This window comes from Oryctolagus cuniculus, chromosome 1, assembly GCF_964237555.1.
Source record: "Oryctolagus cuniculus chromosome 1, mOryCun1.1, whole genome shotgun sequence".
In the NCBI taxonomy this organism is placed as follows: domain Eukaryota; kingdom Metazoa; phylum Chordata; class Mammalia; order Lagomorpha; family Leporidae; genus Oryctolagus; species Oryctolagus cuniculus.
Genome location: NC_091432.1, coordinates 146,172,075 through 146,192,883, shown reverse-complemented (window position 1 = coordinate 146,192,883; position 20,809 = coordinate 146,172,075). Strand labels below are relative to the sequence as shown.

At 52.1% G+C, this 20,809-nt stretch overlaps 1 protein-coding gene across 1 annotated transcript in view; it reads right to left on the bottom strand.

The window, feature by feature from the left end:
* Positions 1–20,809, bottom strand: part of IPPK (inositol-pentakisphosphate 2-kinase) — a 64,471-nt gene that overhangs the window by 36,464 nt on the left and 7,198 nt on the right. The window contains exons 2-6 of the mRNA XM_002708226.5: positions 13,506–13,553; positions 11,095–11,190; positions 7,615–7,681; positions 5,579–5,700; positions 4,469–4,558 (exon numbers count right to left, since the gene is read on the bottom strand). Coding sequence (XP_002708272.3) covers positions 4,469–4,558; positions 5,579–5,700; positions 7,615–7,681; positions 11,095–11,190; positions 13,506–13,553 — 423 coding nt within the window. The remainder of the gene's footprint in view (positions 1–4,468; positions 4,559–5,578; positions 5,701–7,614; positions 7,682–11,094; positions 11,191–13,505; positions 13,554–20,809) is intronic.

Below are 20,809 nucleotides of genomic sequence, written 5' to 3'. Positions count from 1 at the left end.
GAGATAAATGAAATAGAAAATAAGGGCTAAAACAGAAAAAAGGAACAAAACCAAAAGTTCTCTGAAAAGACCAACAAATATGATATAATCCATTGGCAAGACCAAGACAAAAGACAAAGGAATCAATGATTAAAGTCAGGACTGAAAAATGAAACATTACTCCAACCTTGCAGAAATAAAAACAATTACAATGGAATACTCTAAATAATACAGGCCAACAAATTAGATAAAATGGACCAATTCCTGGTAACACACAACCAACAAAACCGATGCAAGAAAGATTCTCAACAGACAAATACCGAAGGACTGAATTGGTAATCAATGTGCTGGCATCCCACATGGGCACCGGTTCATGTCCCGGCTGTTCCTCTTCCAATCCAGCTCTCTGCTATGGCCTGAGAAAGCAGCGGATAATGGCACCCATATCTGCATGGCAGACTCAAAAAAACCTCCTGGCTCCTGGCTTTGGGTCAGCCCAGCTCCAGCCATTGTGGCCATTTGGAGAGTGAACCAGTGGATGGAAGACCTCTCTCTCTGTCTCTCCCTCTGTCTGTAACTCTGCCTCAAGTAAATACACAAAAATCTTAAAACTGCTGCCTAAGGTGCTGGCATCCTATATGCTTGCTGGTTCAAGTTCTGGATGGTCCATGTCCAATCCAGCTCCCTATTAATGTGCCTGGGAAAGCAGTGGAAGATGACCGAAGTCCTTCAGCCCCTGCACCCATGTAAGAGACCCGGATGAAGTTCCTGGTTCCACCTAGCCTAGCCTCGACCGATGAGGCCATTTGGGGAATGAACCAGCAAAAGACAAACCTCTCTCTGTGTCTCTCCCTCTCTCTGGGACTCTGCCTTTTAAAGACACAGAAAATTAAAAATCATTGAAAGAAACTAAAGACCTAAATAATTGAAAGAGATCCTGTGTTCACAGTTAAAATGTAATCACTGTTAAAAAGGTGGTATTTCCCACACTGATGCACAGATTCAACGGAACTCCTTTCAAAATCTTTGCTGGTTTCTTTGTGGATACGGACAAGCTAAAGGCATCAAATTACAAAGGAAGAGGTAAAACTTTGTTTTCACAGATGGCCCTACACACAGAACTACTGGAGCTAATAAAAAAATTAGCAAAGAGACAGAGTACAAGATCAACACACAAACATCATCTTGTCTCTATACATAAGAAATGAACTCTGAAAAGCCAAGTAAGGAAGTAATCCTACTTAAAATATTCCAAAAAAAAAACAAAACCCCTGGAAATAAACTAATTGAAGCACTAAAAGACTTATACACTGGAAACTACACTGCTGAAAGCTAATAAGGAAGACCTAAATAAATGGAAAGACATTCCATGTTCATAGATCCTAAGACTTAAAAATGATAAGATGGAAGGCCATCGCTGTGGCATAGCAAGTAAAGCCGCCGCCTGCAGTGCTGGCATCCCATATGGGTGCCGGTTTGAGTCCTGGCTGCTCCACTTCCAATCCAGCTCTCTGCTATGGCCTGGGAAAGCAGTAGAAGATGGTCCAAATACTTGGGCCCCTGCACCCGCATGGGAGACCTGGAAGAAGCTCCTGGCTCCTGGATCAGCACAGCTCCAGCCATTGTGGCCAACTGGGGAGTGAACCAGTGACCGAAGACACCTCTCTCTCTCTCTCTCTGACTCTCCTTCTCTCTAACTCTTTCAAGTAAATAAATAAATCTTTAAAAAATAAAATTTAAATTTAAATTTAAAAAAAGAAATACATGAAATTTGTACACCTTAAATAAAATTTAAAAGTGGGGGGAGGGACAGAGAGAGATCTTTTCCATTTGCTAGTTCACTCCCCAAAGTCCAAAACAGCTGGGACTGGGCCAGAAACCAGAACTGTACCTGCCTCTCGCATATGAGTGGCAGGAACTCAAGTATCAGATCTGTCATCCACTGCTTCCCAGACACATTAACAAGGAGCCAGATGGGAAGACGAGCGCTCCGGTAAGAGACTGCAGGCATCCCAAGCAGCGGCTTAACACGAAGCACCACAATGCCTGCCCCCAAGCTCCACTCCTAATCCCAGCTGCCTGCTAATGTACGCCTTGGGAAGCAGCAGGCAGTGGCTCAAGTAGTCAGGTCCCTGACAGTCACGGGAGAAATCCAGACTGAGTTCTGGGTTCCGGCTTTTGCCTGGCCCAGCTCTGACTGTTGGCAGGCATTTGAGGATTGTCTGTACACATTTGTCTGTCCCTGTATGTGTGTGTATTTGTCTGCCTTTCAAATAAAATAAGATAAAAAAATTTTAATTCATATTAGTCTTAAAGGTTTACTTTATTTGAAAGGCAGAGTTTCAGAGAAAGAGAGATCTTCCCCTTCACTGGTTCAATCCCCAAATGGCTACAGCAGTAGGGACTGGCCCAGGCTGAAGTCAGGATCTTCATCTGGGTCTCCCAAGAGGGTGCAGGGGCCCAAGCACTGGGGCCACCTTCCACTGCTTTCTCAGGCCACAGCAGGGAGCTGGATTGGAAGTGGAGTAGATGGGACACGAACCAGCCTCCGCAAGGGATGCCGGGATCCACTGGTGGCAGCTTAACCTGCTGCACCACAATGCAGCCCCTGATAAAATTTTCTTGAAAATGGACCTGGCGCTGTGTAGTAGGCTAAGCAGCATCCCATACGGGCACCGGTTTGTGTCCCGGTTGCTTCTCTTTCAGATCCAGCTCTCTGCTGTGGCCTGGGAAAGCAGTAGAAGATGGCCCAAGTCCTTATGCTACTGCACCCGTGTGGGAGACCCAGAAGAAGCTCCTGGCTCCTGGCTCCAGTTCGGCCCAGCTCCGGCCGTTGCCACCATGTGGGGTGTAAGCCAGTGCAGAGAGGACCTTTCTGTCTCTCTCCCTCTCTCTGTGTAACTCTACCTCTCAAATAAATACATGTTTTTAAAAATATTTTTAGGCACAAAATTTTGAAATCCATGCATAGTTTATCATAATACACATTCTCCATGAACTTTGTGAAGATTCTGCCTATGCTACAAACCAAATAAAATTACAACAGAATTCCTATAATTCAAAGAACTCATTAAAGAAATCAAGAAAAATTTGCAACTGTATGACACAGGCTTGGTAAGGCAGTTCTAGACACGGCCCCTCATAACTGAGGCAGGGCTGACCTCAATTTCCGGCTTGCAGGAAGACCACAGCTGTCTCGACTTTGTGCACCAGCACCGGCATGCTGCTAAAATACACAGAGGCCCATTTTACTGCCCATCACACTGCAAAGTCCTCACAGAGTGATGTACATCTGGATGCTTGGGATTCCCCCACTTTTCTTGAAGGACGTGTCATTTGTGACAGAAGGCAGAGGGGCGCTGCCAGCAGCTAGCAGGAGGGAGCATTCAGAAAGAAGAGAACAGTAAAGACTGGACTGGAGATAAATGAAATAGAAAATAAGGGCTAAAACAGAAAAAAGGAACAAAACCAAAAGTTCTCTGAAAAGACCAACAGATATGATAAAATCTATTGGCAAAACCAAGTGATGATAACTTGGGTGAACATATGTCCTGGATTGTCAGATACTTCCTGCGTATGCCTGCTTTCCTGGCTAAAATGATCAATAGCACCGCTCTTACTCCTGGAAGTAGCATAGTGCAGGCGACAAATTAGGTCATTACCTAATTATTTAAGCTCAAGTTGGCCATCAGCTTGAAATGTTGATATTCTTGTATTATACACTTATAAAGTTATTATTACAGCTTTCGTTTGGTTAAAAAAAGAAATAGAACCACAGGGGCCAGCACAGTGGCGAGGTGGGTAAAGCCGCTGCCTGCAGTACCGGCATCCCGTATGGGCACCAATTCGAGTCCTGGCTGCTCCATTTCCGAGCCAGCTCTCTGCTGTGGCCTGGGAAAGCAGTAGACGATGGCCCAAGTCCTTGGGCCCCTGCACCCATGTGGGAGACCCGGAAGAAGTTCCTGGCTCTTGACTCAGCCCAGCACCAGCCATTGCAGCCATCTGAGGAGTGAACCAGCAGGTGGAAGACCTCTCTCTCTCTCTCTCCGCCTCTCTGTAACCCTGCCTTTCAAATAAATAAATAAATCTTTAAAAAAGAATCATTATGCAAAGTGAGGAAAACGTAGTCACAAAAGGCCACATGATTCCCTCTGTATGTCACATTCCGAACAGGGAGACACACAGAGACAGAAGACAGAGGGGCGCTGCCAGCAGCTAGCAGGAGGGAACAATAGAAAGTGGCTGCTAACAGGGACAGGGCTTCTTGGTAAAATCATGACAGTGTCCAGGAATTAGACCGAAGTGACTGCCCCACCTGCCAAGATATAAACCCACTGAACCACACACTGTACACGAGAGAGTGAATCTAACGATCTGTGACTTCTACCACTGTGAAGTGAAGTCAGCAGTAAATACTCCTGTCCTTCTTTCGCCTTTCTGAAAACGCCAGGTGGCCCCGGGCAGCCCGGCCCACCCTCCCGCTCCTCACCTTGAGATGCTGGTGCATGCAGTAACGGCACACCTTATGCTTCATCTCATGCGTGACATCACTCGAGAAAGGAATAAACCCGCATTTGGGCTGTAACATTAAAGAGTAAGGAGAAATGCTGTTCAGGGAGAAATGACAGCCCTCAACACACAGATACATCCCTAACTACAAGAGGATGAGGCGCACGGAGCGTCAGGCAGAGCCGTCCCAAGGCTGTGCTCACTGCCAGCTCCCTCCGCCACGCAGAGGTCTCTGCATCCAGAACTCTCCAGGACAGGGTGTGCAGCCTGACACTGCACGCGACACGGCAGCTCTGAGCTTCCACCTGGCCCCCAGCTCCCAGAGGCAGAGCACTGTGCCCGGATCATCAGGGAACCTCAGCCACTTTCTGAACGCGGTGGCCTCTGACCGTGCAACCACAAGGCCCGGGCTGGGTACTGGAGAACGTGACTGAGGAACACGAACCTACACACAACCATCACCAGGCACAAGCGCCACAGACGTCACCGCCTCGGATGCATGGTGGCAGGAGACAGACGTGACCAGGACATGGAGGGAAGATTTCTGGGGAGCTCAGGCCCACTGCTGACTTGGGCGGCAGAACCTTCTCCAGCCCCTGCCACCTGCACCAGGTGGAAACCCAGAACTCCTGGCCAAGACACAGCAAGGCCTCTGTGCTCCAGGGAAATCCCTCCTGAACAGGACATGAAGAGAGCCTCGGCCATAATCCAGAGGGTGGCCCCGTGGACTGGCTCCTCGGCACAGCAAGCAGTGGCCAAAGGAGTGGGGAAGCTGGGGTAAGCCAGCGAGCTGCACCCTGGGAAAATGGGGCAAGGATCCAAAGTGGCTCCTTTTGACAAGCCTCAAGCAGGGCTGCCCCAGTCTGGGTGAGCAGCCTAAACCCGGGGCCGAGGAGCCACGGGGGGACAAGCACACAAGGGATGCAGGCAGCGGCTCTGGAAGGAGTGGAGAACAAGCAGTGCCACCTTAGAAGCGGCTGTGGGATGAGAGCCCTCTGTGGGAACCTATGCTGTGGCAGAAACCTCAGGACGCACAATCCAGGACCCACCATTCCTGCCACCCCCACTCCTCCCCTCAACAGAAGTTCACCTTGATCTCCACACACAGAATGGGCCGTAGCTCTGCAAAGTGGTAGGTCTGCAGTCTGGTTAAGTTGGGAAGGCACATGGCGTAGCCACTGAGAGTGTCTAGGTCCTTGTCACAGCGAGATTCTGCAAGACAGGGCAGGACACACTGAGGGTCAGCAGACACTGGTGAGCCCTGCACACTGGGGCAGACATCGTGGGGGAGGGGGTCCACCTCCAGTCAGCTTCTGCAGGTCACTCTGAGCCCGTGAGGACCCTGACTTGGGGCCAGTGTTGTGGCACAGCAGGTTAAGCCACCGCCTGCAACACCCATGCAGGAGTGCTGTCAAGCCCAGCCGCTCTGCTTCCAATCCAGCGCCCTGCCAATGCACCTGGGAAGGCAGCAGCAGATGGCCCAAGTACTCAGGACTCTAACTCCTCCTTGTTGGAGACCAGGAGGAGTTCCAGGCTCCTGACCTCATCCTGGCCCAGACCCGGCTGTTGCAACCATTTGGTGAGTGAATCAGTAAAGAGGAGGTCCCTCTCTCTCTGTTACCCCCTCCTTCACTCCACCTTTCAAATAAAATAAATAAATCTTTAAAAAGAGAAAGGAGCACTTCATCTTTCCCTGCAGCCACTGGACCCACCACAGTGCCCTTCGGTTTACGAAGGGCCTTGTGCCATGCAGTACGAGCTGGGGCTCAGGGGTGACCATGGACAGGCCAGGCCCATGGGCCATCAGCTGTGTGTATGTGCATGAGGCGGCCCAGCGCACTGTCACACACTGATGTTGGGAGGACAGGAGCCACCCCCACGGCCTGGGACAGTAGTTACCTGGGAGCTCCAGCCAGGTCTCTTTAGACCCCTCTTGGCTGGTTTCACCTTTATCTTCTGGCTGTCGTAATCCATAACCACGAGTGCTCACAGTGAGTTCTGTGGGTCCTTCCAGTAAATTATCAACTACAAGGTGGTCTAGAGGACCCCAAAAGATGCAATTGTTGTCAAAAGTGAGGGTGGTCTTGGGGCCAACAATGTAGTGCAGCAGGTTAAGCTGCTACATGTCAATGCCGGCATCCCATACGGACACCAGTTCAAGTCCTGGGTGCTCCACTTCTGATCCAGCTCCCTGCTAATGCACCTGGGAAAGCAGTAAATAATAGCCCAAGTGCTTTGGTCCCTGCCACCCACATGAGAGACCCAGACGGAGTTCCTGGCTCGTGACTTTGGCCTGGCCCAGCCCTGGCCATTTAGGAAGTAAACCAGCAGATGGAAGATCTCTCTCTCTCTCTCCCTCTCTCTTTCTGTAATTGTGCCTTTCAAATAAGTATACACATCTTTTTAAAAAAAAAAAAAAAAAAGTGAAGGTGGTCTTGGGATGGTCCCTAATCCATAATCCACTTTGCCCATGAACTCAAAGAAAGGAGGCTGCAGCCAGTACCAACCACACAGACCAGGACCCTTCCCAATGCATGGGGCAACAGAACTCCCCCAGCACAGCTCTGCTGGAAGGGCAGTGTGGACACGGCCAAGTAAGACCGGCTTCCCTCCCCACCTCAGTAGGCCATATTCCAAGTCGTGACTATGCCTGCGGCACAGCTCTTGATACTCTAAGTGGCCAACCTTGCATTGGTGTTATAAAACGAAACGATAAGTGGGCTGCACGAGCAGCTGGAGGCAGAACCCTAGAGCTGTCCCCTGTGATCTACTTTCTCGGCGTCTCCAACAGCAAGGGCCTGCTTCTCCCAGCCCCACAGCGTTTTTGTTTTTATTTTTACCTCAGTTTCCCCTAGTCCCCTTCCCCAAGTCTCCCAACCCCTACCCAGCTCTCCCAACCCAATGCTGCTATATACAGCTTTGTTAATTAGCTCCTGGACACATACTCCACGAGTGCTCTCTGGTTTTCTGATGCACAGACGTGTGCCCAAGGACTTTCCTACAACTTCTACCCCTGCTGATGACGTTTCTGGCCTGCTGAAAACAGCATGTACCTATCATGGGTGAATTTCTCAAACATTTTTCAAGTGAAATATTTTCAATTACAAACAGTCAGAAGATGCTTACCTGGTCTTTCAGACTGTATCCTAACACAAAGCTGTTTCACAAACTCTAAAGGCAGCTGAACAACTTCCTGTAAGGAAAACAAGCCACAGTGTGGGTTACGCAAGAACATGAACAGAGCGAACGTCATAGACGTAAAACTGGCTACAATGCGGAACTCTCCGTTACGTGTGCCTTACCACAGTGAAAACTCTGGAGAATAAAAGCCGGCTGCTTATTTTCAGAACACTTCAGGTTATAAAGAAACACCGACATTTCCTGCCATCAAGGGTGGCCAGCTCTGCTCAGAGCGGCCAGCATACATGGTGGCGACCAGCCTCGCAGCCAGCGTCTCCCTAACACGAGTCTCTAACACAGCACCACTCCTGCGGCACTTCTGGTCCTGAGTGTGCGCACACAGAGCCGGGCCTGAGGCAGGTCTGCGGCCACGTGAAGAAGCTCACTGCCCTCAGACAAGCCAAGGGTCTCACACGCCCACCTGGGAAGCAGCCCAGTCTGCCGGAATCATTCACCGCAGGCTGAGATGGCCCGTGGCCGGCTTCTCTCCACTCGGGGGCTTCCCTGCAATCTCCCAAAGGGGAGCTCCCTTAACCCACGCTGCCCACCATCTTCCCCGCTCTCTCGTGTTCCCAGGGTGCACACAGGGGACCTGGCTCAACAAGAGCGCCAGGCTCCTGCTCGGGAAGAGACCACACCAGGCATGGCTGCCCTTGCACACCGACATCTCTGCTGCCCCACCAGGTACATTCATCGGCTCCCCAGGCACTTTCACTCGTGCCTGTCGTTTACCTAGATCTGCTATGAACTGAGGGAAGGCGACTTGATTGAAATAAAAAACAGAAACACCTCATACTGAATTAGGGAAACAACAGAAGAGAGGGAAATATAGAAGATCTGAAAACTCGAAACTTAGGTCCTATCATTAGCGTTCAAGTTCTTTTTTTTTAATATTTATTTATTTTTAAAGTCAGAATTACAGAAAGGGAAAGATAGATTTTCCACCTGCCGGTTCACTCCCCAGGTGGCCACAACAGCCAGGGTCAGGCAAGGCTGAAGCCAGGAGCCAGAGTTCATCTGGATCTCCCACGTGGATGCAGGGGCCCACGCGGACCATCTTCTACTGCTTTCCCAGACCATTAGCAGGGAGCTAGACTGGAAGCGGAGCAGCCGGGACACAAACTGGCACCCGCATGGGACACTGGCATCACAGCTGACAGCTTTACCTGCTACACCACAACACCAATCCCAGGAGTCCAAGTTCTTGATCCACTTCAAAGAAACCAAGTAGCAAGGGCAGACATCTGTGAGAATGATGACCAGAACTATGTGGAGACTGCTCTAGAAACACCTTGCTCACACCATGGTGCCACTGAGACAGAGCAGCATGCAGCTGTCAAGCCGCACACACCATGACCCTTCCTGCCACTGACAGCCTGAGTCCTCTGTTATCGGGTAAAAACCTGGTTTTCTTCCACGGAACTTTAAATTACTGACTTTACAGAAAGGACATTGGTTTTAAGTCAAGATACAATGCGGGGGCCGGCGCTGCGGCTCAGTGGGTAAAGCTGCCACCTGCAGTGCCGGCATCCCATATGGGCGTCAGTTCGAGTCCCGGCTGCTCCACTTCCCATCCAGCTCTCTGCCATGCCCTGGGAAAGCAGTGGAAGATGGCCCAAGTCCTTGGGCCCCTGCACCCGCTCCGGCCCAGCTCCAGCCATTGCAGCCACTTGGGACGTGAACCAGTGGATGGAAGACCCCACCACCACCATCTCTCCTTCTTTCTCTGTGTAACTCTGACCTTCAGATAAATAAATAAATCTTAAAAAAAAAAAAAAGATACAATGCTTACAGTAAGCGTCCTCTCTAAGGTCTGATGGTACTGCTGTGGCCCACACCAACCACACGAGGACAGACATCGAGCCCGTGTGCCACCTCCTGGAGCCGTGACCCAGGTGCTGAGATGAGCGAGGACTTCCAGGTGCGGCATCAGCCTTGAATACAGCTCCTGCCTCCTCAAGCACCCAGGGTGGCAACACATCGGCATTCGTGAGGGTCAAACAGGGGAGTCAGAGAAGCCCCAGGAGACCCCCCAGCCTCAGAGGGAGCTCCAAAATGTCCAGCCCCCCCCCAATACTTAAGCAGCAACAGCAGGAGGAGCCAGACCCCATTCCTATGCGCCAGCTCCTGGGGACGCACAGAGCAGTCCCACACCCCTCAGCAGGGCAGGGCCTGGTGTCTGTCACTGCCCCATGACCGCATCACAGAGGCTGGCTGGATCTCGTCCCAGGACAAATGCAGTGAAATGCCTTCAAGAGGGCTCTGCTGTGCCACCTCGCTGTCCCAGCCCTGTGGCTGCGCCTCAAGGACGACATCTGCCTACAAATGTACTTGTGCCCACACTTCCCTGTGCCACAGCCTGACACCTGTCCCATCAGGCACCTGACGAAAGCCAACTGTCTCACTAGGTGAGTGTGTCACTGCAGAGTGGACAACCTTGTGGGCCAAGCTCCGTCACTGAAGGTCCTGACCCTTCCTGCCTAGGACAACAGAGCATTTGTTGTCACTGCCAATCCTGTCCCCTCCCTCAGACCTCAGAGCAGTTCACACCGCCTACCCCGCCAGCAGCCACTGGAACCCTGCTCCCACCACCCTGGCCAGCCGACACCATCAAGCACCACCATCGCTGGAGAGAGGTCTGAAACCCGGAAGATCAGAGATGCGGTCACGTAAGCAGCCGGCACAGTGCCAAAGAACGTCCTCTCTCTCGGGAGGAAACTGCCGTGGGCACAGACACCACCCACAAGACTCGCAATGAGAGGGACCTGCATGAAGCTTCCTAACAGGGGACCCATCAAACAGCCCCATCACACGATGTGGCGGACAGGCTGAAGGGGACAAGCCACATCTGCGGCGGCAAAGGAAGAGTGGGACAGTGGACCTGTCAGGCCTCAGGCTGCACTGCAGATCTGGTCAGAAGATGAACCAGGGCCTCTGGCCTGTCCCCAGACCACATGAGGCAGAAAGCAGGGCCCGGCCCAGGCAGCAACACTCAGGGGCTCTCGGCTTCCCTTCCAAATCCCAACTTGTTAGATGGGCCAAGGTGGGGCTCCTGCCAGGTACAGTGAACAGCGACTGGGCCCACATCTCACACTGCACAGTCCTCCACCATGCCAGGACAGATCCTGGTCCCTTGGCTCCCTAGCCCGCCGGAAGGTGCCCGAGGGTCCAAGGACACTGCTGACCTTTCAGGCTCACTCCGTGGAGAGCCCCACCGAGCAGTAGCCTCCTGGGGGTCCCGGCAAACAGGATCTTTCTGAACTTCCTGTTCCTCAGGTAGAAAATGCTCTGCCCACACAGCACAGCAAGTAGGAGAGTACTTGGAGACCACAGAAGGATTGTCTCTAAGCATCAAGTTCCAACTGATGAGAGACACTGAGCACACTGCCAACACACAGCAGCACCACAAACAGAAAAGTCACTTACCCCACAGTGAACATAGTTCTCTCCCAAAAACTCCTTCATGACATTTTTGCCAAAGTCCACTATGTTCTGCAGGTGCCGAAATATCTCTTCCGAGGTCTGTAAAAGACAAGCACAGGACGGCCTAAGGCGTGGATCTCCAGGCTGACACCCCTAAAAGAGGGACACAGAACGCCACCAGCCCTGTCACAAGCAAGGGCAGCAGCCAAGCCACAAACAAAACCCAGGCAGTGGCCCTGGGGCTTGGGGAGGGGCCCCAGGGCCCCACACAGCTTCCCTCCTCTGTGGCCTTCCAGCTGAGGTCCACCTCCCGCCCCACCCACTCCCTGCTGTGCCACGCCTCCCGAGAAGGAGCATCACGGCCCCATTTGTCTCCCGTGGAACCCCATTTGGGAAACCTTCCGCGTCTCAAAGCTGTTAGGTCTTAGATTTTAATCTTTAGCCTCTAAGTATAGAATAAAACATTTGCTCCCTAGTCTGAAGTTCTTAAAGTCATTAAGCTAATGAGACCAAGCAAGACAGAAAATCATCCTGTATCTCTCGATCCAGCCAAAGGATGAGGCCCAAAGCGCCAAGGGTGGGCTCTCCCAGGACAGCGATGTCCATAAAGGGTGGCCTGCAGCTCTGGCTGTGCACAAGAGTCCCCCTTAGGAAAGTCCAGGACTGAGTGGCAGCTTGTACTCTCATGGCCCTTGGAACCCACCACCTGCTCCCAGCCCTAACCTGTACCCTCACAGCTCCTGGAGAACTCGACTTGCTCTGAGCCCTGCCTTGCACAGCTACAGCTCATACAGACGTCCTGTCCCCATGCCAGGCGGATCCCATCAGAACTCAGCCCCACAGAAAGACCTCAAAAATACTCCGTGGCCCCATGGAGCTGAGAAAAGCTGGTGACAAACAGCCTGTCCAGACAACAGGAGAACCACCACACATCCCCTGAATGACACAACTGGGTCAGGTTGCACCACTCAAAGAACGAATCAGGCAAATGCCATCAGGAAGACCCCATCTACACAGGAAAACCTGTTTGGGGTCCCACCAAAGGTGCTACAGCCACTGAACAAGAAGAACGTGGAGAGGGGGTTCGAGGAGGCTGGAAGCCACCCCAGGATACTTTGTGGCTTGTAAGGCCACCACAAAATATACTAAACACTCGAGTAAGGGAAAAGGTTTATTGGTGGGAGAAACCCAACAGACCAGAGGGAAAGGGAAAAGAAAGAAAAAGAGGACACGTGTCCGGGAAATGGGTCCTATTATACCTTTGCTGGGGGGCGGGTAGGGAAACAGGAGTAGAGACTCCCATTAGGGTGGGGTGGGGCTGACACCAGTGGGTAAGACCATGGAGCTTAGGACCACAGCATACTGTGCAATGTGGCTGCAAGGGCCAGAGGCAACATGGCATCCAGGGCACAGATCTTATCAGTGGCGCCATTTTACTAACAACGGCCACACAGGATAGCAGATGGCCATTTCCCTCAGCAGCTGAAGCAGGAGCTATGGGCTGCTGGGGCCTCCTCACTCCCAGCATGGCACTGCAGCCCCCACCAACAGCAACACCCAGCATGCTCCTCTCCTACTACGAAATCAAACCCGTGCTTTGTCCTGCAAACATCCACCTCCACCCAACGGCCCCCACCTCCCTTCCCTGATCTCTACCCTAAGATACTTGACTTGCCATCTCCCAGGAGCCCACCGATAGGATGGATCATCAGCTTCATGCCCTCCTTTGTCACAGCCACTCAAAGGAGCTCCACAGGCCCCACTGTGGGGTGCCCCTCACAGCCTGGGCTGCTCACACCTCCGCCGGCCAGGAGCACAGAATGATGGGGTGAGATTCAGCCTCCCCTATGGGCCTGCCTGATGAGACGGGAGCAGAAAAGAGCCACCAACACAGGAAGGCCCCACAGATCACCTGAGGTACACACGTAAGGGGAGACGCCCAGTCACTGTCAGCTTCTGCAGGTGCCACGGCGTCCTGCGTGGGGAACTCGGCAAACAGAAACCTCGTGATCACCTGGCCTCCCTGGCTGCAACTTTTCAGACAGACATCTACCAAGCTTTGACCCTCCATTTTCGTGGATATGGTTCCACAGAGGGGAAATGGAGACGGCAGGTGCAAAGGACCTAGGCTTAGACCCGGTCCTGGGGCCTTCAACACAGTGGGGACAGCAGCAGGACCCATAGGCTGGGCAAGGCAGCTCCTGCTCAAGTGACGCAGTCCCATCACGGTTACACAGTGACACCACAGGTCACAGGGCTAAGGCCGCACAGGTTTTATGTCAGGAATGATGGACACACCAATTCCTTCTGTGAACGCTATGTCAACCTTAAATTTCTACAACATTAGCACTTCTGCATCAGGGGGAAAAGTTTTAAGTGTTGTAATGACCGTGTGGCAAACCCAACAATCTTACCTTCTTCCTGTTCGGAGGAAACTTCAGGAAACGCAGCACAACACAGCGCTATTGAAAAATCAAACAAAAGTTCAATCAGTCCTCGCCCAAAGCCTGGACACAGAGGGTCAGCATGCGGGTCATGTCCTCGGTGCACAAAGCTCACGGTGAAGCTGAGGGTGAGGTGGCTGGGAAGCCTCTTGGGGGGAGGCCATGTGGGGCCTCTTGAAGGCACAGGGGCGCAGAGCAGCCAGGAAATCCTTCGACCTTTGACCCAGCCAGTCACTCTCAGATATTTATCTTAAGGAAATAATTAAAAGAACACAAAAGACTTCAGTTACTGTGTATAAAAGCATCATTTATAATTGTAAATAAAATGAAAACTACCTAAATTATCAACAGTGGAAGAGTAACACACAGAAAGGGGGTATACCTGGCACAGCAGCTAACCTCGGGTTGGGATGCCCACATCCCATACTGGAGTGCAGGGGTTGCGTCCTGGCTCCACGCTCAACTCCAGCTTCCTGCTAATGCACACCTTGGGAAGCACCAAGTGACAGCTGAAGCGGGCCCCTGGCACCCACAGAGGAGACGTGGATTTGAGTTCCTAGCTCCCAGAGTCTTGTTTTGGGCATCTGGGAAACATCAGTGGATGAGAGATCTCTGCCTATCCATCTATCCCTCTCTCTCACTTTATGAGATAAATAAATGTTAGAAGCAACTATTTGATGCAGCAGATAGGATTCCACTTGGGACACCCAAATCCCCTATCAGAGTATCTAAGTACTGGCTCCACCTTCCCAGCTTCAGATTCCAACTTCCTGCTAACACACACCTTAGGAGACAGCAGGTAGTAGCCCAAGTACTTGGGTCCCTGCTACCCATGCCACCCACATGGGAGACCTGGATTGAAAGTTCCAGGCTCCTGGTTTTGGCCTGGTCCCGTCCTGGCAATTACAAGTATTTGGAGTGTCAACCAGGGATGGAGGATCTCTGTCTTAAATAAATTAATTAAAATAAATGAGCTTTTTAAGACGAAATACAGAAGATGTATTTCAAACCTTGAAGTACCTTACAAGGAAATAAGAGAGCGCAGAATCTACAGCTGTCCAGTAGGTCATCACACACAGCTACATGGGAAGTCACAGAAAAGGGAATAAACAAACAGTTCATTTTCATAAAAGCAAAAGGAAGATATATGTATACACTGACATATGTATGGGTATTTCTATTTAAATAAAATTCAACAAACAGGTAAGACTGATTGGTGCCCACCCTTGAGCACAGGGAACAGGCCCTGAGGAGGGTTCTGGAAGGGACTGGTCATGGATTATGGGTCCATTTACTTTGTGATAACTAGGCTACTCTTAGGATCTGAGTAGTTTTCTATGGGCATGTTATACTCCAATTTCAATTTTTAGGGGCTGGCCCTGTAGCATAACAGGCTAGGTCCCTGCCTGTGGCCCCGGCATTCCACATAGGTGCCAATTCGTGTCTTGGCTGCTCTTCTTCTGATCCAACTCTCCAAGGCCTGAGAAAGCAGAAGACAGCCCAAGCTGTGCTTGCTTAGGCCCATACAACCATGTGAGAGACCCAGAAGAAGCGCCTGGCTTCAGAGGTGCTCAGCTCCAGCTGTTGTGGCCATCTGGGGAGTGACCAGCAGATGGAAGACCTTTCTCCCTGCCCCTCCCTCTCTGTAACTTTCTCTCTCAAATAAAGTCTTTAAAAATTCATTTTAAAGTAAAATTTTTTTAATAAAGTATGCGTGTGTTCTGTTTGCATAAGGAAAGCCTGAAAGCCATCCCTTTTTTATTTTAAAGATTTATTTTATTTACTTGAAAGAGAGTTACAGAATGAGGTAGAGACAGAGAGAGAGGCCTTCCATCTGATGGTTCACTCCCCAGATGGCCGCAACAGCTGGAGCTGTGCTGATCCGAAGCCAGGAGCCAGGAACTTCCTCCAGTTCTCCCAAGTGGGTATAGGGGCCCAAGCACCTGGGCCATCTCCTACTGCTATCCCAGGCCATAGCAGAGACCTGGATTGGAAGAGGAGCAACCAGGACTGGAACCGGTGCCAAATGGGATGCTAGCGCTTCAGGCCAGGAAATTAACCCGCTGTACCACAGCGCCAGTGATAGGCCATTTTTATTTCCAGGTGGCAACCATTACAATAATTTTTAAAAATTTCTGCTTATTTGACTATTTCAACTTTTAAATGTCCACATTAACATACATATGTCCACATATTTTTTTAATTATTATTTTTTTTTTTGACAGGCAGAGTGGACAGTGAGAGAGAGAGACAGAGAGAAAGGTCTTCCTTTTGCCGTTGGTTCACCCTCCAATGGCCGCCACGGCCGGCGCACCGCACTGATCCGATGGCAGGAGCCAGGTACTTATCCTGGTCTCCCATGGGGTGCAGGGCCCAAGCACTTGGGCCATCCTCCACTGCACTCCCTGGCCACAGCAGAGAGCTGGCCTGGAAGAGGGGCAACCGGAACAGGATCCGGTGCCCCGACCGGGACTAGAACCTGGTGTGCCGGCGCCGCTAGGCGGAGGATTAGCCTAGTGAGCCGCGGCGCAGGCCCATATGTCCACATATTAACATACACTCTGCATGGGAAGCAGAGTATGCCTAGGAGGGCTCCATCCGTACAACAGGGAAGAAAGCAGACACAGGCAGAAGCCTTGGTAGCCCCTGCACTTGCAGCCACAGAGCAAGACCCAGTAGGGGTACAGGCAGCAGTACATCAGAGAAGGCTTGAAAGTGCGGCCTGTGGGTCCGGCGCTGTGGCATGTGTGCTAAACCTCTGCCTGCAGCGCTGGCATCCCATACGGGTGCAGGTTCGTGTCCCGGCTGCTCCTGCTAATGGCCTGGGAAAGCAGTAGAAGATGGCCCAAGTACCACTGGGCCTCTGTACCGCACAGGTGACCCAGAAGAAGCTCCTGGCTCCGGCTTCGAATCCGTCCAGCTCCGGCCATTGCAGGCATTTGGGGAATGAATCGGAGGATGGAAGACCTTTCTCTCCAACTCTCCCTCTCTAACTCTGCCTCTCAAATAAAAAAACAAAACAAAATAAAATAACAAAGTGCAGCTTGCTGTACCGGAAGACGGAATGAGCAGACTGAGCAACAGAAGCCTGCGGAGGCTGACCCAGTCTCCCTGCCAGCTCCACCCAGCGCCCGCCCACCCGCCCATTCAGAGGACACATCCTGCTCCTGCTGCTTCTCTTAAAACCCATCGTCATCGGTCAGACCTGCAGGATCCCCAGCCCCCGCACTGAGTTCCACATCCAGGTCAGTGCTATATACAAGGTCACTGGTAAGCCACTGCCACCTGTCCCTTCCTCAAATCCCAGGCCTAGTCCCAAGGAACCAAGGTCAATGACAAGCATGCTGCCACTGTCCCTCCCAAGTCCCAAGCTGGCATAAACAAGCAATCTCAGGAATCCACTAAGTTTCATTTTAATGGAATTCAAATCCAGCAAGATTCAGCGAAAAACAGAAGTTGATATGCAGAAATCCTACAACTGAACAACCTTCTGGAAACTCGCCATCCTAACAGTGCACTCCCTCCTGGCATGGACACGACAGCACTGTCCCACTCCAAAGTGTGCCCAAACGTCTCCACCACAATTAGACACGAAATAGCACAGCTCTCCACTGACAGCAGACTTGGCAACACACTTCCAAGAACACTAAGTGTGAGTGCGGAAAGGCAAAAGTTGCCCAGGATCAGCTGGTCAGACTTAGAGAGCCACACAGTAAGCAAACACAGTGCAGCAAGGTGGGCACAGAGCCACCCTCCCTGCCATGGCCCACCCCAAGCTCTCGGTGCACACAGAGGCAAGCTTACCAGCCACTGGGGCCCCAGCTCACTCGTACATGGACACAGCACTTGCAGAGTTTCATGCGGAACCGATGAATAAGCTGCAGCACAGATTTCTGTAGCCAAACAGTCGTGAGAAGGGTGAAGCTGGGCAAGACGTTCCAGTTTCCATAGCAGGAACGCCCCACAGCAGCCTCAGCGGGAGGCCAGAGGGCCCCGGAGCGCAGGTCACACCGCTCACCTGGCAGCCACTGCCCGAGAACACACTCGGACTTCCCATGTTAGAGAACCACCACCGCGTTCCCAGTGCAGGCAGGAAGAGCTGGCCTTTTCTGCATTTACAGTGGAAAACACAGATTTCCTCTGCATTGTTATAACCCCACACACATACACACCCACAAAACCATTAATACCAAGTAGAAGTTCATTCCAAGATCCATTATCGCTGGACTATCAAGAAGAAAATTCAGGGGGTGGGGGTTGGGGGGACAGCGTTGTGGTGCACTGATAAACCACTGCCTGTGATGCTGGTATGCCCCCCGGGGTGCCGGCTGAGTCCCAGCGGCTCTACTTCCAATCCTGCTCCCTGCTAACGTGCCTGGGAAGGCAGCAGACGATGGCCAGGGTACTTGGGCGTCTGACCATGTGGAAGGGCCGGACAGAGTTCTGGGTTCCTGGCTTCAGGCTGGCTCAGCCCCAGCCGTTGCAGCCATTTGGAGAGTGAACCAGCTGATGGAAGATCTCTCTCTCTCTAACTCTGCCTTTCAAACAAATAAGTAAATATTGAAGAAAAAAATTTAAAAACAAATTATACAGGATGCTATGCAAAGAAAAACCACCCATAGATGCCAGGAGAAAAGGGCATCAGGGCAGCAGTGCCTTCCAGGGTTCACCCTCACTTCTTGCCAATAAGAAGTGACATTAGTCTTCACACTAGTGTGCATTAATACCAGTAACAATCACTATCACTGCAGTAAGAAGCCCAGGCGCCACCCACAAACGACATCAGCGCCACCATCGCTCTCTCCCTCAAGGATCTCAGTTTACAGAGAATGAGGCTCCTCCTCAAGGACAGATCAAGTCTAGGGGAACCATGTCCTGCAGCCAGCCCAGCTGCAATCTGGAGACAAGTCAGGTCAAGGCTATGCAGACCCCTGGACCCTCAGGGGTCTCCAGGTCTCTCCAGTTGTCAGCCTCCTTGTCACAGTCATGGGGGGAGGGGGGCGGGAGGACAAGCTGGCAGACATGGGCCTTGCCGGGCCTGAACAGCAAAGTCCATGAAGGACCACTGACTGCCCCCACCCCCGGCCTGTCCTCTCACAGCATTGTCCTCAGCCCCCTGCCGTCCTTGCTGGAGTCTCCCCCTTTCCCTTCCCACTGCGTAACCAAACCACCACCAAACAAGAAAGTCAAAGGAGCCCCAGGGCCCCTTCCAGGGAAACCACTTTCTCCACCCACCCAATTATTACCCAAACACTGTCACCAGAAACCCAAGCACCCACCCCCCGGGCCACTGAAGTAGCAGCAGCGTTAAAGACCAACTTAACCAACAGCAACACTCACACGTACTTGGCTCCATCCTGCATAGCCAGCCAACCGCCCCTCATGTGGGGCCTAACAGGACTGGGCCTGCTGAAGGCAGGTGGTCTTCAGGATGTCCCAGGCAGAGGCCTTTGGAGACGTGGCTGGCCACGGGTCCTGGCAACATACTTGCAGGAAGATGGCATAAATTACGTGAAAAGGCAACACTGACTGCACCAGCTCTCACCAGCAGAAGGACATGATGACCCAGAGGCAGCCACAGCTGGGCGTGTGGGACAGACACAGCCTAAGGGGATTCCTTACCAATGCCTGCCAGGTGGGCTCCAGGGCTCCTGTGCTCAACTACTTTTTAACTAGTTCTGCAGGAAATAACTCTTTTCCTCTTATCAAAATATCTGAAGTCAGGTGTTTAAAATGTACCTTCCTGGGCCGGCGCTGCAGAGTAACGGGTAAAACTGCCACCTGCGGTGCCAGCTTCCCACATGGGCACCAGTTCAAGTCCTGGCTGCTCCACTTCCGATCCAGCTCTCTGCTATGGCCTGGGAAAGTAGTAAGAGACGGCCCAAGTCCTTGGGCCCCTGCACCCACATCAGAGATCCTGAAGAAGCTCCTGGCTCCTGGTTTCAGATAGGCACAGCTCTGGCCGCTGCAGCCATTTGGGGAGTGAACCAGCAGGTGGAAGACTTTCTGTCTCTCTGCCTTTCAAATAAAATAAATAAATCTTTAAAAATAAAATAAGATAAAGTAAAATGTACCTTCCTGGGGCCAGCATTGTGGCACAGCAGTTTAAGCTGCCACCTGCAAAGCTGGCAAGCCCTATCAGTCAAGGCTCCTGACACCACAGGGCATGCACACTGGGGGTGCCACCCACTAAGCCAACTGTGTCCAAGACCCTGCCAAGGTCACTTCTTCCATCTGGTGAGGGGAAAACGCAGGAAGAGGGCCACAGAAAGACCTGAGGAAGCCAGGATCAGGCCACCTTTCAGGGAAGAAAAGAGAAAAGGTACCACAGCACAGGGGTTACTCTCAAGACGCAGCCCAGCCTCACAGAGACAGCCCCAGCTTCTCCCAAACTGTGCAGAAGACCCCAGGAAGGAGCCATGGAGAACCCCAAATGTTTACCTCTCAAGGCCACCTCCTTGCGGGCCCTGTCCACCCTGCTCTGCTCTATTCCATCAGACAGGAAGCCACATGAGGTCTGCCAAGGTGTTTGTGTACCTCTGGGACAATCAGAAATGTGCCACTAGGCCCTGCAGAACTCAGTGGGGGCGGAGCAGCAAGGCTCCCAGGGCAGGGCCCCACAGGAGGTGCTCCTATTGCTGTGGCTCGGCCTCCAAGCAGGTGCCAGGGAGGACAGAGCTGTGGAGCTGTGATACCGGATGAGCCCAGGGAGGAAGGCAGCTCAGGGCTCTGCAGGCTATGCAGTGAGGCCACAAAGGAGGTGGCTGCGGTGGGAGACCCTGTCCAACCCAGCAAGGTGCCTCCGGCCCAGGAGTTGGTGGCTCCAGTGCAGCTCCACAGCCATCCTCAAAGGACTGGAGCGAACACTGGTGAGAGAGTGAGGGAGACACAGTGGGAGAATGTGGCACACAGGATGGGACCCTGGGGGCACTGAAGGCCTATGGAGACAACACACCTGCACTTGGGGCTGGTGCAGCTCAGTCCCTAAAGACTACAAAACCTGACAACTGCCAAAGGCGCAGAAGTCAGAGAAGCATGGGCAAGGCTGGGGCCCTCAGACCCTGGGCTGCCCTAGGACCATGGCCCTGCTCTCAAGACAGAAACACCAAGTCCCGGCAGCTACAGCTCTGACTGAGTTGGGTGGGGACAGCGAGGTCCTATCACCCGGAAGATGAAAACGGAAGGAAGCAGGCCCAGAGGAAAAACAGCCTCACACCCCCAGAAGCTAGGAAGGTGCCACCAAAGGGCTGAACATCACTACAGGGAAGATAATT